The 27,566-nt window shown below is 60.9% G+C and overlaps 1 protein-coding gene across 11 annotated transcripts; it reads right to left on the minus strand.

Moving 5' to 3' along the window:
• Positions 1–563: 563 nt before the first annotated feature.
• Positions 564–20,281, minus strand: CEP131 (centrosomal protein 131). Of its 11 annotated transcripts, none has more exons than XM_047833492.1 (27): positions 20,070–20,281; positions 18,160–18,210; positions 17,709–17,910; positions 16,985–17,094; positions 16,374–16,488; positions 16,036–16,175; positions 12,065–12,178; positions 11,071–11,226; positions 9,677–9,794; positions 9,213–9,329; positions 8,795–8,960; positions 8,224–8,318; positions 7,483–7,779; positions 7,167–7,343; positions 6,973–7,092; positions 6,689–6,814; positions 6,193–6,309; positions 5,284–5,386; positions 4,324–4,525; positions 4,039–4,146; positions 3,840–3,957; positions 3,377–3,451; positions 2,367–2,509; positions 2,112–2,289; positions 1,880–2,032; positions 887–947; positions 564–809 (listed from the first exon to the last, which is right to left on the minus strand). In XM_047833492.1, the coding sequence occupies exons 3-27, from the start codon at positions 17,892–17,894 to the stop codon at positions 697–699; spliced, it is 3,408 nt and encodes a 1,135-aa protein (XP_047689448.1). In that variant the 5' UTR covers positions 17,895–17,910; positions 18,160–18,210; positions 20,070–20,281; the 3' UTR covers positions 564–696. The 11 variants fall into 11 exon arrangements, with proteins under 11 accessions (XP_047689448.1, XP_047689447.1, XP_047689446.1 ...); XM_047833491.1 differs by lacking the exon at positions 18,160–18,210 and adding an exon at positions 19,723–19,928; XM_047833490.1 differs by lacking the exon at positions 18,160–18,210.
• Positions 20,282–27,566: the final 7,285 nt, after the last annotated feature.

Consider the following 27,566-nt stretch of genomic DNA (forward strand, 5'->3'; position numbering starts at 1 on the left):
CGCCCTGCGAGCTGCCTCAGCCCTCCCCCGGGGCGGCCCTGCCACAACCCACGTGCAGGAGGTCACCCTGTGTGAGCTGGAGGGACTTCCTGGCCAGCACACGCTCCCCAGTGCGCCTGGCAGAGGGAGGGGAGGCGCGTCCTGGAGAAGGAGCACCCTGTCCGTGGGCCTCTCACCACCCCCACCCTGACTTCGGGGCGGCCTCACCCTCCTCTTGGGCACAGCCTGCCCAGTGCCCACCTCTCAAGGGCTCCAGGCTACACACTTCCAGGGGGTGTCCCCAAGTGGGGTGGAGGAATAAGAGGGTCTCTGCCACAGGGGGAGCACAACCACAGCTGGGGCATCCGAAGAGGGCAGGGGAAGAGCCTCCAAGCTCCTTCGGAGGGCAGGGCCAGCCAGCTAGGGAGCCCGGGAGAGCCCAGGCCGGAACAGACAGACATTCCCTGTGCTCGGGGGCTGGGACTCAACCCCGGGGGCTGGGGGGGGGGGGGGGGGGGAGGCCAGGCCTGGAGCAGAGCTGGGGACCCCGCCCAGGAGAGAGAGATCAGACAGAATCACATCAGTACTAAAAACACCTCTTTACTGTTAAAATGCAGCCCCGGCGCTCTAGCCTCAGGATGACCTGAGCCCGGGGCGGAGGGAGGGAAGGGGGATGGAAGGCCAGGGCCTGACGGGGGCCACGCCCCGCCGGCGCCCTCAGCCCTGCTGTCCCCGCCGGTCCGGGCTGCTCTCGGTCACTTGGCGCTCGGGAACGGCCGCCTGCGCTGCTCCAACAGCTCCTCCAGCTGGTCGGCCCGCTTCACGGCGGCCTGCAACACGCGGGCCACCTGCGGTCAGGCCCCAGCCGCCCGCGTCCCCGCCCCCGGCCTCGGCCTCGGGGACCCACCTCGTGCTGCTTCCGGAGGCCGCGCACCGCCTCCTCCTTCTTTGCCAGGGCCACCTTCACCCTGCGAGGCGAACACGGACCCGGGCAGCTGAGGGTGGCAGGGCGGAGCCTCCGTCCCCCGAAGAGCAGGAGGGGCAGCTCTGCTGCCCACCCCACCCCAGCCCTGCCGCCCGAGGGCACCGGGCCGCCTGGAGGGGTTGACGCCTGGCACTGTGACCCCCATGGCTGGCCTCGGGCCGCTGCCCGCAGAACAGGCCTCGGCGGGCCAGAGCCCAGAGCGGGAACCCTGGCACCAGGACCGCTCCCTGCGGCCCTGAGGCCAAAAGGCCCCGCCCCCAGCCCCGCCTCTCTGGAAGGACTGAGGGGCCTGCGGGGCTGGGGGCGCTGCCCGCTGCTACCCCCGCCCCCACCTTGGGACTCCTCCCACACGTGAGCTGCTGCTGCTTCACCCAGGCCTCTCTGGAGGCCGCGCTCCTGGGGCAGGAGGGGAGACCCTAGTCCCGCTGGGATGGCCGGGCCCTGGGGCCGCGCCTCACAGGGACACCACAGCAGCTGCTGACGGGCCCCATTCTGCCTCAGCCGCAAGGAGGCTCCCCTTTCTCAGGCCGAGGGTCCTGTCATTTGCAGCTGCGGGACCCTGCCCCCCTCTCCCCTCCCCCGTGCCCCCCAGGGACCCCGGCTCCAGCCTGTGTCTCCCCCTTCCCCCTCCCCCTCCCCCGTGCTCCCCAGGGACCCCGGCTCCAGCCTGTGTTCCCCCCTTCCCCCTCCCCCGTGCTCCCCAGGGACCCCGGCTCCAGCCTGTGTTCCCCCCTTCCCCTTCCCCGTGCCCCCCAGGGACCCCGGCTCCAGCCCACGGCCCACCTCTCCCACCCCTGCTCCCCAAGGATCCCGGCTCCAGACTGTGTCCCCCCTTCCCCCTCCCCCGTGCCCTTCAGGGACACCCCCCCCCCCCCCCCCCCCCCCGCTCCAGCCCACGGCCCACCTCCCGTGCACCTCCTCCAGCTCCGCCTGCTTCTCCCGGGTCAGCTGCTCCAGCTGGGCCCTGGCCTGCCGGGTCTCCTCCTCGGAGGCTGCCAGACGGTCGGCGAACTCCTGGCGGAGCACCTCGGCCAGGCCGCTCCGCTCGCTGACCAGCTGCTCGTTCACCTGGGTCGGCACAGGGCGGGTGTGAGCGGGGACCCGGATGCACTGGGGCCGCCCGCCCGCCCCTGCCCGCCCCGCTCACCGCCGCCGCGTCGGCCAGCTCCCTCTCCTTCTGCCGCACCAGGCCCTGCAGACGCAGGTTCTCCCCCTCGGCCTCCCCAAGGCGCCCCTTCAGCTCCGCACACCGTTCCTGCAGCTTCCGCTCCGACTGCTCCAGCTCCGAGAGCTCCGTCTCGTACTTGTCCCGGATGCGCCTGACGCTGGGGGGCCGGCAGGGCAGGGTCAGGGGGCTCCGGGGCCGCGGGGCCGCGCCGGGGCCGCTGGGAGAAGGCCTCACCGGCTCTCGGCGGTCCGCTCGCTCTCCTCCCTGGCGCGCGTCATGTCTGCCTCCAGCCGGCGGATGACCAGCTCGATCTCCTCGTCCCGGCCTCTCCGGATTTCTTCCCTCAGCTCCCGTTCCCGGGTCAGCAGCCACGCCTCCTGCGGGGCGCACGGGGCTTGGTGGGGCTGGCCACGCCCCCCCAGGTCCAGCCCCCGGTACCCGGCAGCTCACACGGTGGATCTTCGGACCCAGGGCGACCCAGGACGGGACAGAGCAGGGGCACACGTGGGAACATTAGCAGTGCAGCCGGAGTCTGCTGCCAGACCCGCCAGCGTCAAAGGAGGGACCAGATCCTGGTTCTGAGAACAGGAAGGGACACCTCCAGGCCTGGCCAGCGAAGGCCCAGACGGGGCAGGCCTTTGGAAGGCAATTTGGAGACTCAGGTCAGGTTTCACACCACACGCCCTCTGACCCAGCTGCCCACATCTGCAAACACGTCCCACAAATACAGTGGCCGCTGTGCACAGCTACGGGGCACGCAGGGAGGCTGCTTGGCCACTGCTGAGGCCCTGTCACTAGGCCAATGGGCCATCGCCTCATGTGTGGCCCTGTGCACCTGTCCACCACAGCCTCCTTCCGGGACCGGCGAGCCTGGTGGCACAATCCGTGCCTGTGGAAGGCACTGGAAGATAAGGGGGGAGACCGCCTCCTAAGTGTTCCCCTTTTGCTCGCTGGCTGAGTGGTAACCCTGAGAGCAGCCAGCTGGAGGGCAGGGGCGAGGAACAGCCTCCTCTGATGTCAGCCGGGTCTGCCCCCCCCCACCTCTCCCGCCTCCTGGCGACGCACTCAGGTGTTGCACACACACACTAGCACAATGCCACCGACCCCTGAGCTGCCCGACTGTGACACCGTGACACCGGCAACCCTGCCCTCCGCGAGGCCACAGAAGCACGGAACCCCATGCCACCTGCTCTGGTGTCCGGGGTGCGGGGCAGGAACAAACACTGCGGCTTCCCGCTCCCCACCTCCTTCTTGGCACAGCTGGCCTCCCACATTTGTCGCTCCACCTCCAGCTGGTCCTTCAGGGCCTTCATCTCCATCTGGGGGGGTGGGCGACACCGTGAGAGCAGGCATTGAAGCCCCGCCCCCCAGGGCCAGCTGGGCTGAGGGTGTGCAGGGGAGCCGGGGAGATGGTCTGCAGGATCTGCCCAGCTCTCCAAGTGGCCGCCATTCTGGCAGATGGGGTCAGGCACGGATAGTGACCCTGACACGGTGACCCCAAGGCCCTGCAGCGGCTGACGGGGTGGGGATGCGGTGCCGGAGCGCGGGGGCGGGGGCTGCGGAACGCAGGGAAGAGGGGAGGGACGAGGGGGCGACGGGGGAACGTGGAAGGGTGCACGGGGACGCAGGAGACGCAGGGGGACGGGGGAGGGGGAGCGCCAGGGCAAAGGTGCGAGGCGGGGCGCGGTCGGTCGCAGGCTTGCCCACCTGGTGCCGGCGCTCCTGTTCCTCTCTCCCCTTCTCAAACTCGGCCCTGAGGGCCCGGCCCTCCGCAGCGCTGCTCTCCTCCAGCTGCTGCCTCAGCTCCTCCAGCTCTGCCCGCTGCCTGGGGGGAGGGGGAGGTGAGAGGTCAGCTGGGTGAGGGAGTGGTGGCGGCCGTCGACGCCCGGGCCCCTCCCGGTGGCACCTGGCTGCCTGCTGGCCCAGCCGCTCCTTTTCCTCGGCCACCTCGCCGTAGAGCCGCCGTCGCTGCTGCTGCAGGGCCCGCTGCTCCTGCTCCACGTGCTGCTCGAAGCTGAGGGACGAGAGAGCCTCAGCTGGGGGCCACCGCCACTGCAGCCGGCCTGCCCCACCCGGGGACGCCGACGTCTTCAAGGGGTTTGCAGGGAGGCCACGCCCCCGGCGCCAGCCTCCGCGTCCCCCGCCCTCCCCGGCTCCGCTCCGCATCCTCCTGTCCCCGGGGCCCACGCACCGCTGCTGGGCGCGCTCCCGCTCCTGCTGGCCCAGCGCCTCCTTCTCGCGCTCCAGGTGCTCCCGCAGCTCCTCCACCTGGCGGCCGTAGCGCTGCGCCGCGCGCGCGTCCGCCTGCAGCAGCTCCGCCTCGTGCAGGCCCTTGAGCTTCTTCAGCTCCTGCTTATGCTTGGCGATCAGCTTCTGGATCTCGGGCTCCAGGCCTGGAGGGAGGGCGCCGCTGTGCCTGGAGGGAGGGGCCGCAGAGGACCCCTGACCTCTGCCCACTCTGCTGCCTACAGCCCTGACCCTTGCCCCCAGTGCTGTAGGGGACCCCCCATTCTCACCCACCGTGACACCAGAACTGCAATCCAGCCAGGAGATTTCCCCCCCAGGGGATCCCCGACCCCCCCCGACCCCCCCCCACCCCCCTCCCAGGCTCCAGTGGAGGCGAGGCTGAGTCCACCTGGGCCCACGACCATCCCTCTCCCTCCGGGCGGCCCTGCAGCCTCCGTGGAGCTCTGGCCCAAGGGGTCTCCCCTTGGAGGCGACCGTCACTGGGGAAGAGAGTGTCCTAGAGCAGGAGGGCCGGGCACAGGCCAGGCGTGGTGGGTGCAGCCCTGTCAGCCCTCAGACCTACTCTCTGACCAGGTGGCAGGGAACCCCGTGTGTCCCCCATGCTCCTACCTGGCTGGCACCCCGGGAAGGTGAAAGAGTTCAGGCGGCAGAGGGAAGGCCACGCCCTTCCTCTTGGACCCACCCTCCGTCCCAGGTCCTTGGCCCGTGTGGCCAGCCCCCTCCCTGCCTCCTCCGGGCCTGAAGCTGGCTGGACGGCAGCACCTGAGGCCCCGTAGCTGCCCTGGAAGGCCGTCTCTACTGCGGGCATAGACGAAACTACTGTTCCTGCTCGAAGGCCCCCATGCCTCCCCCTGGGCCGTGTGGCCTGTCAGCATCTGACCAGCGAGGTGTGGCCGGTCCCCACCTCGGACTGTAATTTCCTTGATTTTTCGGGTTTTCTCATTGATCCACTTCTCTCTGCGGACTTTCTCAGTGGCACTCATTAGTTCTTTGAGTTTCTTAATCTCCTGCCAGCAAGGAGACAGGAAGTCGACAGAGACCCTGGCCCCTCAGCCACCCCCCACCCCCGCCCCGGGGGCCCTGCACTCGCCAGTGGTCCTACTCTGCCCTCCCTGGAGGTGGAGGCAGGATCCAGTCTGGAGGCTTGAGATGGGGGAAAGTAATCGGCCTGCAGAGGCCCTACTGGGGTACCCCGGGTCCCCACTTCTGCGTGACGGAAGGCCCCCCAACCCTGGCTGTCCCCTGCGGTCACTGTGGGGGAGGGGGCTTAACAATGCTGGTACCCCCCCACCCCCCCAGAGCCAGCTCTCGGCCTGGGGGCCATCGTCGCCCACGCCGTGGGAAGTGAAGCTGGGCAGGGGAGAAGGCTGGTGCTGCCAGTAAAGCCCGATGAGGCAGGGCCCCCGGCCTCGGCGGCAGAGCCAGGAAAGCTAGGGGAGGTCCCTCTGCCCAGGGGCCCAGAGCTGGGGCAGTTCAGGCTCCCAGTCAGCCAGCACTGAGGGCAGGTGGTGGCTCCTCCCAGCCCCGCCTCCTCGTATGTGACACGGGAGGGGTAACCGGCTCCGCCCCAGGGTCTAGCACCCAGCACAGCTCCAGCCCAGAGAGGGACGAGACTGGGCTGGGGCGGCACCTCGTCCCGGGTGTGGGGCACGGGCCCGAGCCTCCACGGTGGGCCCAGTGATCTTGCTCTCAAACCCCCCATGACTCCCCTGCTCTGAGGCTGTCCCCCCCACACCCACTGCCCACAGGGCCCGAGAGCGCTGGAGCTGCAGAGCCGCCACTCCAGCCGCAGCCACCCACCCGAGGGGCTCACCAGCTCATGCTGTTCCTGCACCTGGGCCTCCCTGTCCCTGCGCCTCTGGTCCCCCTGCTTCAGCTCCGCCACCACGGCCTCGCACCTCTCTGCCAGGGCCTTCTTGTCTTCAATCAGCTGTGGCGGGTCAAGGGCCGGGGCTCAGGTGGCTGCCCTGAGATGGGGCCCTGCCCCTGGGACCACTGACCTCCCCTCCCCTCCCCTCCCGGGCTCCCCTGGGGCCGAGACTGCAGGAGCCAGCGCTTGTGGACAAGGGGCGTGGCCGGGGGACGTGGCCTCGGGGAGAGCACCCAGTGACGCCCTGGGCTGGCCCGTCAAGCAGCTCCCACACAGAAGATGCTGTGGTTTCTACACAAGGGAGCAGCAGGCCTGCCAGGAAGCCCCGTGGGTCTAGAAGTGTCCGTGCGGCCCAAACCGGTCTGGAACCCAACGACCCCCTGGGCCCAGCAGGTCCCGGCCCCTCTTCCCCGGTGCCCGGCTGCCTCGGCGGTGGCACCTGGTCAATGAAGGACAGATGCCGCTGGATGGTGGCCTCGTAGTGGTCCCTCTGCTGCCGCAGCTGCCGGCCCAGCTCCTTCTCAGTCTCCTTGACCCGCCGGACGGTGAGGTCCCGCTGCTGCACCTGTGGGGGTGGGGGGAGGAGAGGTGGGACACTGGGGACCAGGGGCAACGCAGTAATGGCCCCGCAGCGTGTGTGAGGATTTGCCAGGGTGGTGATGCGGCGATGGCCCAGGACAGGGACAGGGATGGGGACGGGACGGGGAACGGGCGGGACGTTACCAGCGCTTTCTGCAGCAGCCCCACTGCCTGCTTCTTCTCTTCCACCTCCAGCTTCAGCCGCATCACAGACGAGCTCACCGTGGACGTGGGCTCCAGGCGCCCCTCGTCCGGCACCAGCCCCTGGGAAGGCGGCCTGAGTCAGGTGACGGCCAGGCAGGTGATGACCTGGCGCCCTCCCCGGGGACCCTCCGCACCTGAGGGGCTGAGGCCGGCCGGTCCTGGCCCGACTTCTCCATCTCGTGCAGAAAGCTCATGATACTCTGCAGCTTGGCCTCCGAGAGCAGAGTCCCGTCTTCGGGGGGACTGGCACACGTGCCGAGCCTCCCAAACCTCTCCAGGTTGTCTGCTGTCAGGGAGCTGGCATCGTCCTCCTACAGGGGAGGGGGCGCAGCATCAGGGGCTGAGGGGTGGCCGCGGACGCTGGGCTGGCCCTCGGGAGCTCCTCAGGGACCCCCGGGTGGGAGGCAGGGGTGGAGCCAGTGCAGGGACGGCTGGGGAAGGCGGCCGGACCTGGTCTGGGAGGAAGGGCCTCTCAGCCTGCCCGGATGCTTGCAGGGCATCGCCCAGGGGCGCGCTGGCGGAGAGGCGGCACCCGTTCCCCACTCCTGGGCAGCCCGCGGTCACCTCGTCGGTCCAGGAGTATTTGTCCTTGTGATAGGCCCTGGGGTTGGGCAGCGGCTCGGGCTCCTCCTCCAGCAGCCTTAGCGTGGCCAACAGCTCGTCCAGGGTCGCCCTGGACTGGGCCTTGTCCTTGGCGGGGCCCACCACCGCCAGATCCTCCCTGGCCACGTCCTGGGAGCCGGCATCCTGCAGCGGACAGGCAGGAGGGACAACCGCTGAGGCCATTAGAGGCCAAGACCCCCAGAGAACTGTGCAGGCGGGGAGAGGGAGGCCTCCTCTGCATCGGCCCACGGCCACTCAGCCACATGGATCAGGCACACCCCGACCCACCTCCAGGAAAAGGAGAAGGGTGGCCGGGCCTCCTCGCCCCTCGGCCCGGCGGCTTCGGCCCACACCCAACCTCTGAGCTTCCTGCGCTCTTCTGTGGGCACGGACTTCGGGCCCCACCCCAGGGCGTCTGTGAGAGCCCAGCCGGATTCGAGGGCCATCGTGAGACCCCCCCGCGCCTTAGGGCAACAAGACCCATTCCAGGCAGCCTTTCCCAGTCTGAGTAACCCCACAGCCACGCAGGGGTGGACTCAGGCCACCCAGGCTGAGGGGGAGGGTGGACAGAAAGGGCTGTATGGACACCTGAGGCTTGTTCTCTGGAAACTGCCGGGGCTCTGGGGAGGAGTTGGAGGCCGGCTGGCAGGGGTCCTCTGCGCCTGTGGAACGGAAGCCAGCTCCTGCACGACAGAGCAGAGCGTTGGTCACGGGCGCATCGCCCCACCCGGGGGCAGCAAATCTGGAGGGGCCCTTGAGAAGAGACCACACGCACGGGAGGGAGAGCACGTGGCAGCGGGGACCACGGCAGACTGCATGCGGAGCAGAGGGAACATTCCGGAACCCTCACCTTCTGGGGTGAAAGGTCAGGGAAACTGGTGCAACCACCCCAGAACCCTCGGCCTCACTGGTCGTTAGGGTCATCGTGTCCAGCTTCAGAACAAGAGGGGCGGCGGTGGAGAAGCGGGAGGGGGCTGCACAGCCGAGGCCCCTCCTCCAGGGCGGAAGCAGGCGGGGCCAAGGGACGGCAGCAGAGGCCACGCCTCCTTCCTGGCCACTGCCTTCCCAGCGGGAGGGGGCGGGGCACGGGGCAGGGCCATGACCTTGAGAGTGCCTAGAGCTGGGAGGCAGAGGTGGGGCAGGACTCTGTTGGGCTCACCCGCGCTGGTGTTATTGGCCTTGTGGGTCCGGTGGGCCCGAGCGGTGCTGCCCGGCCTCAGGGCGGACTCTTGAGCGGGCTGGGGCTTCTCGGTCTCTCGAGCTTCCTTCTGCAGCCCAGGCTCAGGGTCGCCTGACTTCTGGGCTCGCTTCTGCTGCTGGAGCTCCTGCCGTGAGGGGCCCCTCTGAGCAGCCTCGCCCAGCACAAGCCGGCTGCCCTGCCCTGCCCTTCCCGTCCCCCCTCCCCCCACCAAGCTGCCCCGAGGCCCAGCGTCCAGGGGCTGGGGGCAGGAGGGCTCAGGGAAGGCAGCAGGCAGGGGTCCCCCAGGAGCACGGTCTTGCTCTCAGGCACAGGGGGTGTACCCAGCAGTTGTCTGCTGACTCCGCCCTGGGCTTCCTGCCCAGGGCACCCCAGGCACCTGAACGGCCAATCGTCTGGCCTGGCGCGCCTTCTCCTCCCGGACCTTCCTCCTGGCCGCCTCCTTCTGTTGCTGCAGGTCCGGCACGTTCCTGTCTCCCAGCTGCTGCCGCTGTTCCTGTGGAACCACAGCTGGTTTGATGGCGAAGGTGGGGGTGCTCGTCCAGACCTGGGTTTCCACGGGACCCCACCCCCGCCCGCCCCCGGTCCCCCAGCCTGCCTCCCTGCGGGTGGCCAGCGGCTCCTTCGAGTGGGGAGACAGCTCTGCATCTCGGAGCAGGGGCCCTGACTCAGGGCAGGGAGGAAGGGAGCCCCCACATGGGGTGTGGGCCCATGGGGCAATTCCACGTTTCAATCCCGCTGGTCCCAGAAACCCCACTGTATGCAGCCGGGACCCCGGGGATTCCCGCCTGCCTCCTCGGGGCACAGCTCACACCCCCCCACCCCCCCACACCCCCCGCTGACCTCTCGCTTCGGCGCGAGCAGGTGCTCCCGGCGAGCGGCTCTGGCCTGGCGCCTCTGCACCTGCTGGCGGTACCAGCGCTGGATGGTGACGGCAGCCCGGTTCACCTGGTGGATAAACCTGCGGGGGCAGGAGGGCGCAGGACTGAGGCAGGGCCCCAGGCAGCCGCCGACCCGGGTGAGCGAGTGACGGCCTCTCCCCCCTGGGCCCCCCCCCCCCCAGGGAGTGTGCAGCCGCACTCCCCAGGGGAGGTGAAAACGCCCATTCGCAGGCTCTGTGTGCAGTCACCAGAAATAACCCAAAGGCCCAGCGCCGTGCCCGGCACACCCGGCTGTGGGTCTGTGGGTGGGCGCTGCCGTCCTGATGGTGGACGCTATTCACCGACAAAAAGCAACAAACCAGAGACCTGGCTGGGCATGATAGGCCACAGGCTGAGTGCTCGGGCCATAGACTATTCTAGAAAAGGCAAAGCCCTAAGGGAACAGATGGGTGTGGCCAGGGTGGGGTCTGGAGCTGGATAAAAGCCCTCCGGGGGTTCTGGGGGTGACAGACGTCCTGTGTCTTGGTGGCTGTACCTGCAGACCACAGAGCTGCATACACGCGCCCGAACTCAGCCAGCAATACATCTAAAACGGGTGCATTTTATCGTACATCAATCACTTTGACTCAGTAAAGCTGAATAAACTCTAAAAAGCCTTAACCCCGGCTCTAAGGACCCCCTGCCGATTTACTCAGCAAAAGCCCTAAGGGAGCATCCAGGACATGGATGGTCGCCGGCTTCGGGACAGGCGCACAGAGGGGCCTGTATGCTGATGCACAGCCAGGCTGGAAGCACCTGGCTGCCGGCTCCTCCCACGCGCCCACCCCCAGGGCCCCATCCCCAGGCTCCCACGGGACAGCAGCGGTGGCCACCCACCAGGTGTTGGCTCCCACACTCTGACCAGCACAAGGTTCCTGACCAGGAGCGACACCCTGGACCGGCGGCCCCGGCGGAAGGTCCCGCGGCAGCCCACCCTCATCGCCCCCGCTGGAGCAAGATTCAGGGGACGGGGCCATAAGGCCGTTTGGGGTGTTTTTAGTTTTATGTTTTCCTTCCACTTAATGCTTTTTTAACTAACAGTTTTAGTGACGTACAATTTAGATACCGTAAAATCTATCCATTTTAAGTATACGGTTCAACGATTTTTCATAAATTTACAGGGTCGTACGACTGGCAGTGTGACCCAGATTTAGAGCATTTCTGTCACCCCCGGAAGGACCCCCTTCTGCAGCCACGGGCCCCAGGCAGCCCCAGGCCTCCGCCTTCTCCAGATTTGCCTCTTCCTGACATTTTCTTAAGTGGAAATTTCTATCAGGGGAGCTTCAGGGTCCCTCCCGGCCCCCAGCCCGCGGTCACCTCTCGGCCTCCTCCTCTGTCACCTCCTTCCGTCTGAGCAGGCCCGGGGTGGCCCCGGCGTTGTTCTGGGCCACGTGGTTGCTGCTGGAAAAGTTCTTGTGTGGCTTCCCGGAGCCGCCGCTCTCCCCCTCACCGGTGGCCGCCTTGAGGATATTGCTAACAGGAAGAGAAGGGGCTCTCTGCGCCAGCCCAGGCCCACTCACGGCCCCGGTGGGCAGCTCTGCCTTCGAGAAGCGGGGCTGCCTCAGCCCCATCCCAGGGCCTTGGGCCTGGAAGGACACACCCACAGGACATCGGGAGTGGGCACGGCCCCCGGTTCCCACACGCTAGTCGATCCCCAGGACCACCTGCCCCCCACACAGAGCCCACGTGGTGGGTTACTGGGCTCTTTCCGTTACAAAAAGCAAAGAGGTCTGGGGCATCTGGGTAGCTCGGGCAGTTAAGCATCCCACTCTCGACTTGGGCTCAGGTCACGATCTCATGGTTCATGAGGTTGAGCCTCGTGTCGGGTTCTGTTGATAGTGTGGAGTCTGCTTGGGATCCTCTCTCTCTCTCTCAATCTCTGTCTGCTCCTTCCCCCAACCCTGTGCATATGTGCCCATGCCCACAAGCACATGCCCACGTGTGTCGCTCTCTCTCAAATAAACAAAAAAAAAAAAATAATTAAAAAATGAAAAAGTCTCAAAGTCACAAGATCCCAGAGCCAGACGGTGACCCACGACAGCCGACGGGCAATCCCTGACTCCGGGTGTGCCGGGCAGGGGGGTGGGGGTGACGGGTCCGGGCTGCTCTGGCCTCAGCCAGGGGGCCGGAGACTCGGGGAGAGGCTACGGCTTCCTCGGCAGGGACCCCTCGCCGGGGGTGATCGCCCACCCGGGTCTGGTGTCTCTCTGCCCCGGTGCCCCCCCGCTGGCGAGGGCCGCAGCTCCGGGGGCGCCTGGGGTCCGGCCGCGCATCAGCTCCCGGACCTGCCCCAGGCCAGAGCCCGCCTTACTTGAGGGAGGGAGCCGTGTGGTTGGAGCTCTTGGGCGGCGGCGCCTTCTCCGAGGGGGTGTAGCGGTTGTGCAGCATGGTGGTGACGCGGTTGCCCACGGCAGCCTTGTTGCTCCTGCCGGAAGACGCGGGTGGCATCAGGCTCCGGGAGGCGGCACAGCCCGAGTCGTCTCACCGCGGCACCGTCCAGGCGTCCCTGGGGCCCCACCGCGGCCGCCACACCGACAGTAGGGGCCTTCTTGGGACCCGGGACAGCTCCACCCAGGGACTCCCACGGAGCAGGCCCCGAGGTGTCTGCAAACAGCAGAGACCTGCTGCAGGGAGAAGGTCAGGCCATCCGTCAACAGAGAATGGGCGTCTCTGTGCCAGGGAAACACGAGGGGAGGCAGACACCGCTCTCTCCCCGCCCCTCTCTCACCCACCGGAAGGAACACACGCGGTATAAACACACAGGGACCAAGGGAATGCGGGAGGAGGCTGCCGCGAAGACACGACTGCTAAGTTTTAGCAGGATGAGAAGGGCCAGTGGTAAGTGACACATGGAGGGACGGGGGAGAGGCCCCGAAGCGGCTGGTCTGTCCCCCTGGAGCCCCAGGCATGAGCCGGAAGTGGGGGTGCCTGGCTCTTCCAAAGGAACGCTGCACCCCAGATCCCTCCTGCACCCTCGCACCCAGGCACCAAGCCCACCCTGCGCTCCAGACAACAGGCTGGCCTTGCAGCAGAAGCAAGGTCTGTGCACTGAGCAGGACACCGCCATGCCCTCTCCCACCAGGCCCACAGCAGTGGCGGGCAGGTACCTAACCCCGAGGCAGGAGACCAGAGAACCTCCCCCCCCCTCCCCCCCCACATCCAGAGAGGCTGAGCCGCCCAGACACTAATACGTGTGGACCCCCAGGACACCAGCCGGGTTCCTGCCCGGGCACCCCCAAGTGAGCCACCAGGCAACTTTTAGGGCCCCCCCTCTTAGATGCTGGCAGAGCCAGTATTCCAGACGTTTGAGGAACAACCCGCACGCTACGGGCCAACAAACAGGATGTGGTGGAGACAACACTAAGCAGAGGGAGGGTGTCCCAAAGAATCCATGCTGATGGCCGGGCCGCTTGGACAAGCGTTACCAGCCCGTTCTCGGCAGGAAAAGCTCGGACTTGCAACGTTTGTCACCTTCGACATTCCCAGCACGGTGACCTCAGACGTCCCTGCGCGCAGAGGCGGGACGAACAGCCAGCCAGCGCCCTCCCCCGCCCCCCGCCGCAGCTGGTGCAGGTTGCCAGCCACTGTTCCCCGCTGTCGTCAGAGACGCGAGAAGGAAAGCCAGGCGCCCCGAGCCGGAAGGCAGGCAGCCGCCCTCGGGAGCAGGAGGCGCTCGTGGAATGGAGGGCTGCGCGGGGACGGAGCGGAAGGCAGAGGAGACAGGAGCGGTGCCCGTAGTCGGATCCGCTCAGCAACCCCAATCCCGGGAATAGCGGCGCAAAGAAAGGGAACAACTGCGCAGTCCTGAAACCTCTCCCTGCCCAGCACCCTGGCTCCGGAGTCTGGCGGAGGATGTGCTCACAGAAGACAGAGGAAGCGGAGGTCGCACGGGGGGGGCGGACAGCTGGGACCTCGGGAGAAGCCAGGCTCCTGGGACAGGAGGGGCCCCCGCTGGGCTCCCGGTGCAGAGGCCAGTTTCAGCCTCTCTTGTCAAGTCTGGGACAGGTGGCCGAGACACAGACAAGCAGCTAGGGAAAAAGGAGCGATCGTCTCTAGCTCTGGGAAAGACAGGTGCACTGCGCTGCTCTAAGAGGCTCCCGGCTCACCCGTCAAACCCTCCTGACCCTGTGGGGCAGACACAACGGCGGCCCCTTAGTATAAATGAGCATTCTGGGGCCCAGGGAGGTTAAGTAGCACTCCCAAGTCCCATAGCAAAAAGAAAAAGTTGTGAACTCAGAACTCGGACCGGGAAGAGCCCCTGCGTGACAGCGTGGCCCCGTGGCCCAGATCTGACGGACTCAGCTCTGCCAGTGTGGAAGGACAGGGGAGGACTCACAAGGCGGCCACAGGGGAGCAAAGGCCCGCCTGCCACGTGGATTGCATGCATCCAAGGTCGAAAACAGTCAACAACGAACACCACGAGCACATTTTCATAACTGTTTTCTAGAAAATACTAGAAGAAACTGCTTGGAAGTAGCTGCTTCCAGAAGCGCCTGGGAGGTTCAGGTGGTCAAGCGTCCGACTCTTGATTTTGGCTCAGGTCATGATCCCAAGGTCGTGGGATCAGCCCCCAAGGCATGGAGACTGCTTGGGATTCTCTCTCTCTGCCCCTCCCTGCACGTGTGCTCACTCTCTCTCTCAAAGTAAATGAACATTTAAAAAAAAAAAAAGAAAGAAAGAGGGGCGCCTGGGTGGCTCAGTCAGTTAAGCAACTGACTTCGACTCAGGTCATGATCTCACGGTTCGTGAGTTCGAGCCCCGCATCAGGCTCTGTGCTGACAGCTCGGAGCCTGGAGCCTGCTTCGGATTCTGTGTCTCCCTCTCTCTCTGTTCCTCCCCTGCTCATTCTCTGTCTCTCTGTGTCTCTCAAAAATAAATAAACGTTAAAAAAAAAAAAAAAGGAAAGAAAGAAAGCTGGTTCCGGGAAGCAGGACTCAGTTCTGGGGGAAGAGGTAGTGGGTTTGTTGCTTTTATTTTAAGTGTGTGGTACTGCTCTGCTTTAAAAGCTTTTTTTTTTTTTTCATCTTTATTTATTTTTGAGAGAGAGAGAGCAAGCAGGGAGGATCAGAGAGAGAGGGAGACACAGAATCTGAAGCAGGCTCCAGGCTCTGAGCTGTCAGCACAGAGGCCGACGCGGGGCTCGAACCCACGAACCGTGAGATCATGACCTGAGCCGAAGTCGGCCACTTACCCGACTGAGCCCTCCAGGTACTCCCACTGCTCCGCTATTTAGCTGTGTGCATGCATCACTGACAGAAATTAAAATTTAAAAAGTTTTTTTTAGAGAGAGGGAGCGCGCATGCGTGTGAGCAGGGGAGGGGGCAGAGGGAGAGGGAGAGAGAGACAACTTCAAGCAGGCTCCATCCCACGACCATGAGATCGTGATCGGAGCGCAAATCGAGAATCGACTGATTCCACCCAGGTGCCTCCAAAATTAATGTTAATTTAAATTCTTGCATCAAAAGGAAGAATCTTCCCGTGCTGACTCTGGTAGACGATCCAAGACTCTTCCTCTGATGCATGGCTCTGGGCGTTAAGAAGTTCTTTCTTGCGCTGAGGCACACCTATGTCCTTGTCCCTCTGCCCACTGGTCCCCTGAGGCCAAGAGCGAGGGGGACCGGCTCTGCAGCCAAGGGCGGCTGTGCCGACCCTCAATTCCTCGGCGGCTTCTCCAGGCCCCCTGCCCACCCTGACAACCACCGGCCACCAGCCCCACCACCAAGGCCAGCTTGCCTAGCCCTCTGCAGACCCCAGCGTCGTGGCCATCCCTCTGCATGTGCTTGCTTCTGTCCTGCCGTGGGCGGTGCGGCCTGCACACCAACCAGCTCTCGGCACCCAGTGAGCAGGGCCCGCCCGAGGCCACCTGCTCCACCCCTCCCGGAGGCCCAAGAACCTCCCCCGAGCCTTACTCCGACCTCTTCAAGAGCTAAGCCGGGCGTCTCGGGTCCTGGGGAGACAGGCCGCCCCACAGAGGAGAGGGCGGATGGAGGCCTGCAGGAGCCCTGGGCGAGCAACCCTGGGCCAGCAGAGCCCCCGGGGGCAAGGTGCCACCCCACGGCCTCCCTCCCCGGGCCCCTCCCCGCAGCCTCCTTCCCCGGGTGCAAGGTGCCACCCTGTGGCCTCCCCCCCCCCCCGCCCCAGGGCCCCTGGGTGGAGAAAACCAGTCACTTGTGCCCTCAGTCATTCATTCCAAAGCACAGGGCACCTGCCACGAATAAGACAGTCAGTCCCCAGGCGCTTCAGCGGTTGGGGTCCCTGTGTGGCACCCGCCTCAGGTCCCACCTGTTGTTGGCAGTGAAGTTGGGGGCCAGGGGGACGGTGCACTCTCTCCTCCGTGGGCCCACCGGCGCGCTGAGGGTGCCAGGACTCCCGGAGTCGGGTGGCGAGTCGAAGGCCCTGGGGTGGTCATCCTGTCGAGGACACTGACGCCACCTCAGACCGTGATGTGCTGCACAGGCCGCGGACCCCAGGCCCCAGGCAGGTCCCCCACTGCCTCACGCACGGATGGGGAGCTAACACAGACCCCCTCCCTGCTGCCGGCCCCTCCCGCAGGTGCGGCCACAGCAAAGAACCGGGTGTCACTCTTGAAGGGACACTTAGACTCAGCCCCTGGCCCTTACCAGGACATTCCACGTGGCTCCCCTCTCGCTGGGGGCCTTGCTTAGACCGGTCAGCCTCTTTTTCCCACCAGGGCTGCCCTCAAAGAGTGTCAGGAAGTGGGGGTCCTCGGCTGGCCTGTGTCGGAGACAGGATGCCAAGCAGGGACAGTCACTCCGTCTGGCCGGGTCGGCTCCAGGAGCACAGATGGGCACGTCTTCCGAGGGGCCGGGAGGGGCCGGGTCACCGGAAGGGAATTCTGTTCCCAAGCCAACAGCTTAACTGTCGATTCTCAGCCATAATCTGACGACCGTGCCTGAGAGAGATGCTCACACCCTAGGCCGCGGCCACCCCGACACCCACGGGAAGAGTGCAGCAGGGACAAAGGGAAAGAAGCAGGTATGGGGGGCACTGGCCTGGGGTCCGCATCTCTACCCGCAGATATGACGGGTCAAGACTCGGCCCGCCTGCCCAGTGCAGCATTGGCCTGGGTGCAGGTCACGTCAGGCCCCGCTGCCCAGCCCGTGGCCAAGCTGTGGGGCTGGAAGAAGGGCTGACAGAAGCAAGAGAGGAGTGTGCTGGGAGTCACCTGAGGGGGAGAGGGAGGGGTCACCTGAGAGGGGGCAGGGGTCACCTGAGGGGGCCGGTCCACGCCTGGCCGGCTGGTGGCTGGTGGACCTGCGTGGTGCTGTTAGATCTGCGAAGGTTGTTGATGGTTCGGGAACCTCCGGGCCCTGTGGCCTCCTGCAGAAAGGAAGAAACAGCCGTCCCCGTGGGTTTCAGACACTCACCAGTTCACCCCGGGTCACACCAGGCCTGGAAGAACAGATTCAGGGCGAGCGGGTGGACGTGGCAAGAAGGGTCTCCCGGCTCTCGTGGACGAGAGCAGTGCAGGGTCCCGGGCATGGCCGCGGGAAGCCTCTAGAAGCCCCGTCTTCCTGGATGAAGTGGGCACCCTTCACCCCTGGCTGGTGAGGGTCCGGGAGGAAGTGCGTGAGGCTTGGCCTGGGGGCTTCGGCAGAGGCTGCCCGGCCTTGTCCTCCGGCCTCATCCTCCCCACCACCCGCTACCCAGGGAACGTGGTGGGCTCGCTTCCGCCGCAGCGCCTGCCGCCCGCCTGCCCACTGGGCTTTCCTCAAGGCCACCGGGGGCTTATCTCCTCCCCCCACCCCAGGTCACCCTGCTTCTTGAGGACCCAAATCCTAAAGCTGGCAGAGCGAGAGGGGCCGAGAGGCTGGTGATTTCGGTTCTGCCTCAGACCGGCGACCGACCCTGGCCTTGACCTCTTGGGGAGATCGCTCTGACCTGTGAGCTGGAGCCCCCCGCCGGCCCTGGACACCTCCGGCCCCAGCACTCACCAGTGCCTTCCTCCTTGGCTCACTGCCCGAGACCGCGGAGAAGGAACGGGCGATAGGCTTGGCGGCGGAGGCGCTGTTGGGGCGCCAGGACACAGGCGGAGGGAGGCCCGTCAGGCTCAGGTTCACACCTTCTGGGCTGCCCTCGGGGGGGCCAGAGGGAGCGCTGGCGGCCCGGGAGCCCTTCATGGAGGCTGCAAGGGCCCTGAGCAGGCAAGAAGAGGTGCAGGGGGATGCCTTCTGAGGAACCAGGCCTCCCGGCACACCACCACACCACCGCCACCCTCCTCACTGGGCGGCGGGGCTCCTTTGTCGGGAAAAGAAGCCACGTGGCAGAGCAGGGCTCCGGGCCACAGGGACACCTCTCCGTAGGGACCCTGCCTGAGGGTGGCCTGAGGCAGCATTTACCCCATCCCCCACCCCAAGACAGCTACTCCACCTGTCTGAGCCTCACCTCCTCCATCTGTAAAATGGGTATTGAGAAAGTGCCTCTTCCTGGGTCGTCCTGAGGTGTGGACAAGGCGGCTATGTGAACACTCAACACGTTCAAATCAGGACTTGGTCTGATTGACGCTGCCCAACCCAGGGGCCACAGCTTGTCTGGCCACGGAACCCCTTCCGTTTCCTCGGAACCTCCAGAAACCCATGAGCTTCTGCGATGTGGCATCTGCCCCCTCGTGTCCAGGTCCCCCCCCCCCGTCTCCTGGCACCAGGCACCCTTCATAGCCTTCCTTGCTGCCCACCCCCACTCCCACCCCTGAAGTCGGAGGGCCCCCGGGGCTCAACCCGGGCCTCTCCTCCACCCACCCTCTCCCCTGGGGGACCTCGTCTGGCCTCCCAGCTTCAATCAGCGGCTGCCAGCTCCTGCCCCCTCGGTTCCCTAACTCCTGGCTCATGACCAGCCGTGCATTTGGCGCTTCAGCCCCAGAGAGACCAAAACAGAACCCTGACTCCCACCTCTGGCTGCCCCCTCCCCAGGGGTCATGCTTTGTAACTGGCTCAGGCCAAGGACCTCGACCTCATCCTGACATCTTCCCCTTCAGCGCCACACCTGCTCCCTCAGCAACCCAGCCAGCTGTGCCCTCTCCCCACACATCCTTCCCCTCCACAACCCGGATTGAGCCCCCTCTCCCTGAACCCGGACAAGCGCACCGCGCCTTCCCGGACCCTCCCCGCACGGCGGCCGGGGCTGATGTTTCTCCACCAGGTCTCAGATCACACTGTGTCCCTGCTGAAAACCTTCTGAGGGTCCGCTTGGCACAGAGAATAAAGTCTAAATGCCCAACACCCCTCAGATCTGACCCTGCTCTCTCTGTGACCTCCTCACTGCCACCCCTCGCTCTGCTTCAGCCAAACCAGCCTTCCTGCAGCTCCTCAAACTGGGCCAGCCTGTTTCCATCCTGCGGGTCCCTCTGCCGGGAGCCTCTTCCCCTGGGATGTCACGAGCCACCCCCTTTATTCAGAGGGCCACCGGGCCATCACTTTGCTCCCCCGTCCTGCTTTATTTTCCTTCACCCTGCCCCATGGGCGGTCTGCAACGTCTGACCCCCTCACAAGAACATTAGCTCCGTGAGGACAGGGACCACGCGGCCCTGGCACGTGGCAAGCTCTCAAGCAACAGGAGTGGACGAGTGCACGAGCCGGTACCACAGAGAAGAGGCAGCCCTCCCTGCCACCGAGGACTCTGGTGGGCCGACAGGCACACGCCATTACCACCCACGGTCAGTGCTGCGGCCTCCTTCCGCCCCCCAGCCCCCTCACACACATGTGGGGCGCCCCGTGGCCAGGTGCCCCTGCCTCTCCGGCCTGGAGCACAGAGCTGTCCTGCCATTCACCAGGTCGGTGTCCTCAGTTATGCATTTCCGGTCGTGTGGGTGAAATTTAACACCCTCCTCTCCCCAGGGCACTGGCCACACCCAGCTGGACCCAGGCTGGCCAGCTTTCCCAGCCACGGGAGCGGCAGCACGAGGGATGGTAAACACAGCCTCTCCGTGGAAACCTCCCGGCCAGACCTCACCTTGCAGACAAAGATGTCTCTCCCAGCAGCCCACGGTGGGTGTCCAGGGCCTCTGCCCAGACTCCTCAAGATGGGCTGACCCAGGACCCCTGGCAGCTTCTCCACCGGGCAGCTCCCAGTCTCCCAAGGATCTGGCTCAAGGTGGTGGGACCTGAGACCTTTGATTGGACTCCGCTCACCGGTGCAGGCCCCCCACCCCGACACACCTGCACGGGGTAGGGGAGAAGGGGGAAAGACTTCACCTGCACGGGCCCCGGACTCCCTCATCCGCGCGAGCCCCTCTCATCTGCGCGGCAGCCCTCACCTACAGGGGCTGGGGCCCGTCACCTGCGCGGGGACCCCCTCACCTGCGCGAGCCGGGCCTGGGGCGCGGAGCCTGAGAGGCCGGCCCGCGGGGGATGTGCGAGGCCCTCCGGCGTGGGACGCCCGGGGCCCCGGCTTCAGGCTGACGACCTCGCACCCTGGCCCTGGCTCCGAGGCCCAGGTGACAATGAAGCGACCGGGCCGTAGCGTGAGCGGCGGCAGCTAGCAACCAGCAACCAGCCTGGCACCTCCTCCCCTGTCCGTCACCGAGGCCCGCCTTTCCTGCCCGCGCCGCCTCCGGATTGGCCGACCGGCTGCCCGCTCCGGCCGTCCCGAGAGCCCATTGGGCGCCTGCCTGTCCTTCGGGACGTTCAGGCGTGGGAGGAGCCTCGAGGAGCGGCGCATCTCCCCGCCCCCCGCTGGTGGCAGCGGGCCGCCGATTGGACGCAGTCAGAGGAGGCGGGATCTCTGCTGGTATGGGGCGGGACCTGGGCGGAGCCTCAGGGAGAAGAGGCGGGGAAAGAGAAAGGACCGAGGGCGAGGCGGGGCGGGCAGCGTGGCGCTCCGGGCCCCTCTTTCTGAGCGACCTGGTCGGCCTGCGCTGGCATCCTAGCGGCCCTGGGCTCCCACGCGGTCCCGGTTCCCACGTCCTCCCCGGGCTCCCACGCCCTCCTCGGTTCCCACGCGGTCCCCGAGTTCCCACGCTGTCCCCAGGCTCCCACGTCCTCCTCGGGCTCCCACGCAGTCCGGTCTTCCATGCCGTGGCCGGGCTCCCACTCCGTTGCTGGGCTCCCACGCGGTCCTGGCTCTCTCCCCACTGCTGCTCTCGACATGTGGGTCCCGCTGCGCCCCTTCCCTGAAAAACTCCACTTAGGGCCCAGACCTCCCAGAGGCCCGCTGGCTCCCTTCCTCCTGCAGCCCTGCCCCAGGACCTGGTCACTGAACGTGGCACCCAAGGCCCACCTCCCTTCATCTCTCAAGACCCCTGGGTGGCACATGTTTTGTTCTGACTGTCCTCTCCATTCTTTTACTCAGGGTTTTTTGTTTGTTTGTTTGTTTGTTTGTTTGGCCTCCTTCTCCAAAGTTTTAGTCACCCCCACCCCTAACGCCACTAGTCTTTGCCTGGGAGTCGTTTCCACCTGTAACCCCAAGTCCAGACCACAGGCCCTTCCCTCAGTGTCCTGTGTCCCAAAGCGGGCACTGCACTGACTTCCCTGCCCTGCAGGTGGAAGCCACAGGCACCTCGTGCCCCTTCACCTGTCTGTGCTCCCTTCGCCCGGGAAGCCCCAGTCCTGCATCCCCTAACATCCAACACAGACGCCCTCTCCATGAAGCCTCTGGCCTCTACAATAAAAGTTACCCCTTAAACTATAACACTGCACGTTGGCTGGTCTTTACGCCACTTATTATAAAGTGCTTTTTTATTTTTAAAAACACACATTTACATAGGATGAAATTCACACTTTGGGGGCTGCAGTTCTGTGAGTTTTGACAGATGCACGTAGCTGTGTCACCACCACCATCAAGGTACAGAACATCCCTCGACAAAACACCCAGGGGCTGCCTCTTTGAAGCCAGCCACCCCCTTACCTAGGCCACCACTAATCTGTGCTCTGTCGCTACTGTTTTGTCTTTCCCGGAATGTCACAGAGATGGAATCCTACAGAATGTAGCCTTGGGTCTGGCTTCTTCTACTCAGCACTGTGAGATCGATCCATTGGCGACTAGTATTCCACCGGGTGGTGAACCACGCTTTATCGGTCATCGATTGAGGGACGTGGGGATTGTGTCCAGCTTGGGGTAATTATGAATGAAACTACTGTAAACATTTACTTTCAAGCTTTTATATGAACATGAGTTTTCGTGTCACTTGGGTAAAAACTTAGGTATGTATTTATACTTGTGTGTATATATATATATGTATATATATATATATACATATATATATATGTAGAGAGTGTGTGTGTATACTTATATAGAGAGAGAGAGAGGGAGGGAGAGAGAGAGGGAGAGTAGGTATGTGTTCAACTTTATAAGAAACTTCTAGACTATTTTCCACAGAAGCTGTACCATTTTATGGTCATACCAGCAGTTTATGAGAGCTCAGGTTGCCCCCCTGCCCCCCCATCACCCTCAGCATTTGGTTGTTCAAATGTTTTTATTTTGGCTTTTTTTTTTAATTTAAAATTTTATTTTTTGAGAGAGAGACAGACAGACATAGCTCGAGCAGAGGAGGGGCAGAAAGAGAGGGAGACACAGAATCCGAAGCAAGCTGCAGGCTCTGAGCTGTCAGCACAGAGCCCGACGTGGGGCTTGAACCAGTGAACTGTGAGATCATGACCTGAGCCGAAGTCGGATGCTCAACCAACAGCCACTCAGGCACCCCTGGTGTTCTCATTTTTAAAAAGTGATTCTAGGGGTGCCTGGGTGGCTCAGTCGGTTGAGTGTCCGACTTCGGGTCAGGTCATGATGTCACAGTCTGTGAGTTCGAGCCCCGTGCCACGCTCTGGGCTGACAGCTCAGAGCCTGGAGTCTGTTTCAGATTCTGTGTCTCCCTCTCTCTCTGCCCCTCCCCTGCTCATGCTCTGTCTCTCTCACTCTCAAGAATGAATAAATGCTAAAAAAAAAAAAAAATTAAAAAAATAAAAAGTGATTCTAATTATTTAAATACTGATCCCTTAGGTGTGCAGGGGTGTCCCGTGTCCCTATACTGATGTCGAGAATCTATTCCTAGGCTTATTTGCCATATATTTATATACCTTCTTTGGTGAAATGTTTGTTCAAATCTTTTGCCCACTTTGTAAATTGAGTTGTTTGCCTTAGGAGTTTTGAGCGTTCTTTACACGTTCTTTTTTTTTTTTTAATTTTTTTTTCAACGTTTATTTATTTTTGGGACAGAGAGAGACAGAGCATGAACGGGGGAGGGGCAGAGAGAGAGGGAGACACAGAATCGGAAACAGGCTCCAGGCTCCGAGCCATCAGCCCAGAGTCCGACGCGGGGCTCGAACTCACGGACCGCGAGATCGGGACCTGGCTGAAGTCGGATGCCCAACCGACTGCGCCATCCAGGCGCCCCAACACGTTCTTGATAATAAGTCCTTCATAAGATACGTAGGTTGCGAATATTTTCTCCGTCTGTGGCTTGTCCTTCTGTTCTCTTAACTGTGTCATTCAAGGAGAGGTTCTTAAGCCTTGTGGTTTGTGCTTTTTGTATGTTGTAGAAGCCACGGCCTGACCCGAGGACAGAACATTTTCTCCTATTTCTTCTAGAAGACTTAAGAGTGTTAGGTTTCCTATCTAGGTCTTTGGTTCAGCTGAGATTTTGTGTAAGGTGTGAGGTATAGGGTGACATTTTAAAATTCTTTTTCTTTTTTGTACATGGATGTTGAATTATCCCGGTACCACCCGTTGAAAAGCTATCCTGTCTTCATTGAATTACCTTGACACTTTTGTGTAATTTAAGTGACCATATTTGTGTGGGTCTATTTCTGAGCTGTCTACACTGGCCTATTGATCTGTGTCTGAACTTTCCCCAGTACCACACTGTGTTGATTAGTGCTATTCCACAGTAAATTTTTGAATCGGGTGGTGGGAGTCTTCTTTGCCCTTTTTCAAAATTACCTATTCAATTTATTTGGCTCTTCCTATACTATTTAATATCAGCTTGTCACCATGTACAAAAAAAAAAAAAATCCAGCTGGAATTTTGATGAGGGTATGTTAAATCTGTAGATCAGTCTGGCGAGAATGACGTCTTAACAATATTGTTTTCCAATCCATAACCATGGTATACCTCTCCATGTATTTAGGCCTAATCATTGATATCTTTCACTAGTCTTTTGTATTTTTCAGCATACAGTATTATTTTGAGCATACAGAAATACAATTGGTAGTATAATTTACCCTGTATCCTGTGTCCTTGCTAAATTCACTTATTAGTCTTGGGGATTTTTGTGGATTCTATGGGAGATAATAATGTCTGTGGATAATAACAATTTCTTTTCCAAGGTATTTGCCTCCTTCTCCTCCTGTTTTATTGAACTGGCCAGGGCTTTCTGTACAATACTGAAGAGAAGTGGTTGGAATGTATATCATTGCCCTGTTCCCAGTCTGGGGGTGGGGTGGGATGGGGGAAGCATTCAGTCCTACACCATTAAATACGATGTTAGCTGTGGGATTTTGCAGCTACTTTCTACCAGGTGGAAGAAATTTTTATATTCCTCACTTGGGAAGAGTTTCCATGAATGAAATGTTGAATTTGATCCCTTGCATTTTCTGCATACAATAGGATTTTCTTCATAAATATGTTAATTTGGTGAATTACATGATTGATTTTCAGATGTTAACCCACTAGACAAAAAGGCAGCGGTAGCAAGGGAAATTAGAAAATATTCTGGGGGCTCCTGGCTGGCTCAGTCAGTACAGCATGTGACTCTTGATCTCCAGGTCATGAGTTAGCCCCATGTTGGGTGTGCAGCCTACTTAAAAATAAGATAGATTTTAGGGGCGCCTGGGTGGCGCAGTCGGTTAAGCGTCCGACTTCAGCCAGGTCCCGATCTCGCGGTCCGTGAGTTCGAGCCCCGCGTCGGGCTCTGGGCTGATGGCTCGGAGCCTGGAGCCTGTTTCCGATTCTGTGTCTCCCTCTCTCTCTGCCCCTCCCCCGTTCATGCTGTCTCTCTCTGTCCCAAAAATAAAATAAAACGTTGAAAAAAAAATTAAAAAAAAAAAGATAGATTCCAGTGATTCATCCCTTACGTGTAACACCCAGTGCTCATCCCAACAAGTGTCTTCCTTAATGCCCCTTGCCCATTTAGCCCATCCCCCCACCCACAACCCCTCCAGCAACCCTCAGTTTGTTCTCTGTATTTAGGAGTCTCTTATGTTTTGTCCTCCTCCCTGTTTTTATATTATTTTTGCTTCCCTTCCCTTATGTTCATCTGTTTTGTCTCTTAAATTCCTCATGAGTGAAGTCATGTGATATTTGTCTTTCTCCGACTAATTTTGCTTAGCAGAATACCCTTTAGTTCCATACGTGTAGTTGCAAATGGCAAGATTTCATTCTTTTTGATTGCCAAGTAATACCCCATTGTATAGATGTACCATATCTTCTCTATCCATTCATCCATTGATGGACATTTGGGCTCTTTCCATACTTTGGCTATTGTCGATAGTGCTGCTATAAACATGGGGGTGCATGTGCCCCTTTCGAACAGCACACCTGTATCCCGTGGATACATGCCTAGTGGTGCAATTGCTGGGTCGTAGGGTAGTTCTATTTTTAATTTTTTGAGGAACCTCCCAACTGCACCAGTTTGCATTCCCACCAGCAGCGCAAAAGAGATCCTCTCTCTCCACATCCTCGTGAACATCTGTTGCTGCCGGAGTTGTTAAGGTTAGCCATTCTGACAGGTGTGAGGTGGTATCTCATTGTGGTTTTTTGTATTTCCCTGATGATGAGTGATGTTGAGCATTTTTTCATGTGTCGGTTGGCCATCTGGATGTCTTCTTTGGAGAAGTGTCTGTTCATGTGTTTTGCCCATTTCTTCACTGGATTATTTGCTTTTTGGGTGTTGAGTTTGATAAGTTCTTTATAGATTTTGGATACTAACCCTTTATCTGATACGTCATTTGCAAACATCTTCTCCCATTCTGTCGGTTGCCTTTTACTTTTGCTGATTGTTTCTTTCTCTGTGCAGAAGCTTTTTATTTTGATGAGGTCCCAGTAGTTCATTTTTGCTTTTGTTTCCCTTGCTTCCGGAGACATGTTGAATAAGAAGTTGCAGTGGCCAAAGTCAAAGAGGTTTTTGCCTGCTTTCTCCTCTAGGATTTTGATGGCTTCCTCTCTTACGTTTAGGTCTTTCATCCATTTTGAGTTTCTTTTTGTGTCTGGTGTAAGAAAGTGGTCCAGGTTCATTCTTCTGCGTGTCGCTGTTCAGTTTTCCCAGTACCACTTGCTGAAGAGACTGTCTTTATTCCACTGGATATTCTTTCCTGCTTTGTCAAAGATTAGTTGGCCATATGTTTGTGGGTTCTCTGTTCTGTTCCATTGATCTGAGTGTCTGTTTTTGTGCCAGTACCATACTATCTTGATTATTACAGCTTTGTAATACATCTTGAAGTCCAGGATTGTGACACCTCCGGCTTTGGTTTTCTTTTTCAGGATTGCTGTGGCTATTTGGGGTCTTTTCTAGTTCCATACACATTTTAGGATTGTTCTAGCTCTGTGAAGAATGCTGGTGTTATTTTGATAGGGATTGCATTGATTATGTAGATTGCTTTGGGGAGTATCGACATTTTAACAATATCGATTCTTCCAATTCGTGACCTATGCATATATGCTTTATTGAGACATAATTAAAACATTTATTCCCTCCAGGTTTACTGAGATTGAGTTGACGCATCGAGTGAATTGCCACATAACCCTGTGCGAGTTTAAGGGGTACACAAAGGTGCTGATTTGGTATTTATAGAATGCAAAAGGGTTACCGCCGTGGCGTTAGCTGACGCCTCCATCCTGTCACATGGCTGTTTCTTTGTGGTGTACATAGTATTAGAGTTCTGTGTCTTTTGATGAGTTTATACATCCGGGTAACCACTAACCTAATTAAGACATGAAACGTCACCATCCCAAGAAGCGTTACTGCCTCCTTCTGCTCAATTCCACCACACATCTTTATTCTTTCGCAGAGCAGAATGCTTTTGAAATGCATCCGTGTTGTGTAGATCTTCTATCGGCCCCCTGTGTGGCATCATGGCAAATCACGGTATGTGGCTTTTTGTGTCTAGCTTCTCTCCTAAGGTTCTTGGTGGCGACGCAGAAGCAAAGGAATTAGCAGTGAAGCTGGTGGAAAGAATCTGAGATCCCTAAACGGGACAAAGAGAGATGTTAGGATCTTGGCGGCAGCCAAGGTGGACTGTTTGGTGGCCAACGGAATGGTCTGGGGGAGCCTTCAAACTGGGGCACGTGCAGGGTTGGAAGGAAGGTATTGGGCGATCTGCGTAAACCGAGGAAGCAGGGTAGGAGCGTATTTCTCCAGGAAGAGCCGGTCTTGACTCCCCCCAGCTAACTGCTGTTGTCTGGGTTCTTGTTTTTGCTGCGGATGCTTGTATTCAGCTTTCCTGAGTTTCGCTCTCTGGTTCTAGAACCAAACCTCCAGGGTCACGGCCACTTCTTGGTTCTGCAGGCTGGGAGGGGTGTGGGTTCTGACTGGACAAGAATTCCAAATCTGCTCGTGGCTTCTCCGTGAACATTGTTCGCTTCCTTTGTGAATGCTGCTAGTGCCTTCCTTTAGGAAGGTCCCCTGGGTCTGACATCCTGAGATCTACATGTGTTCCCATGCTCTGCTCCTGTGACCAAAAGAAGAAAACATTCTGAACCGAATAAAAACAAAACTGCCAAAGTTCATGGGATGCAGTCAAAGCCGTGTCTAGAGGAAAACTGATAGCATTAACATTTTTGTTAGAAAAATAAAGCTCTCGCGTCAATAATCTAAGCTTCCACCTTCAAGAAACTAGAAAAAGAAGAAAAGTAAACCCAAAGCA

Source organism: Prionailurus viverrinus, chromosome E1 (genome assembly GCF_022837055.1).
Source record: "Prionailurus viverrinus isolate Anna chromosome E1, UM_Priviv_1.0, whole genome shotgun sequence".
NCBI classification, from domain to species: domain Eukaryota; kingdom Metazoa; phylum Chordata; class Mammalia; order Carnivora; family Felidae; genus Prionailurus; species Prionailurus viverrinus.

What these genes read in the sequence shown, in the direction of transcription:
- CEP131 (XM_047833490.1), bottom strand. Translation starts at nt 17,894, where the DNA reads ATGAAGGGCTCCCGGGCCGCCAGCGCTCCCTCTGGCCCCCCCGAGGGC. An exon ending in GCGTGGACCGGCCCCCTCAG is followed by an intron (nt 16,489 to 16,984) that starts GTGACCCCTGCC and finishes TCTCCGACACAG; the next exon opens with GCCAGCCGAGGACCCCCACT. An exon ending in AACAGGAGCGCCGGCACCAG is followed by an intron (nt 3,452 to 3,839) that starts GTGGGCAAGCCT and finishes CCACCCCCCCAG; the next exon opens with ATGGAGATGAAGGCCCTGAA.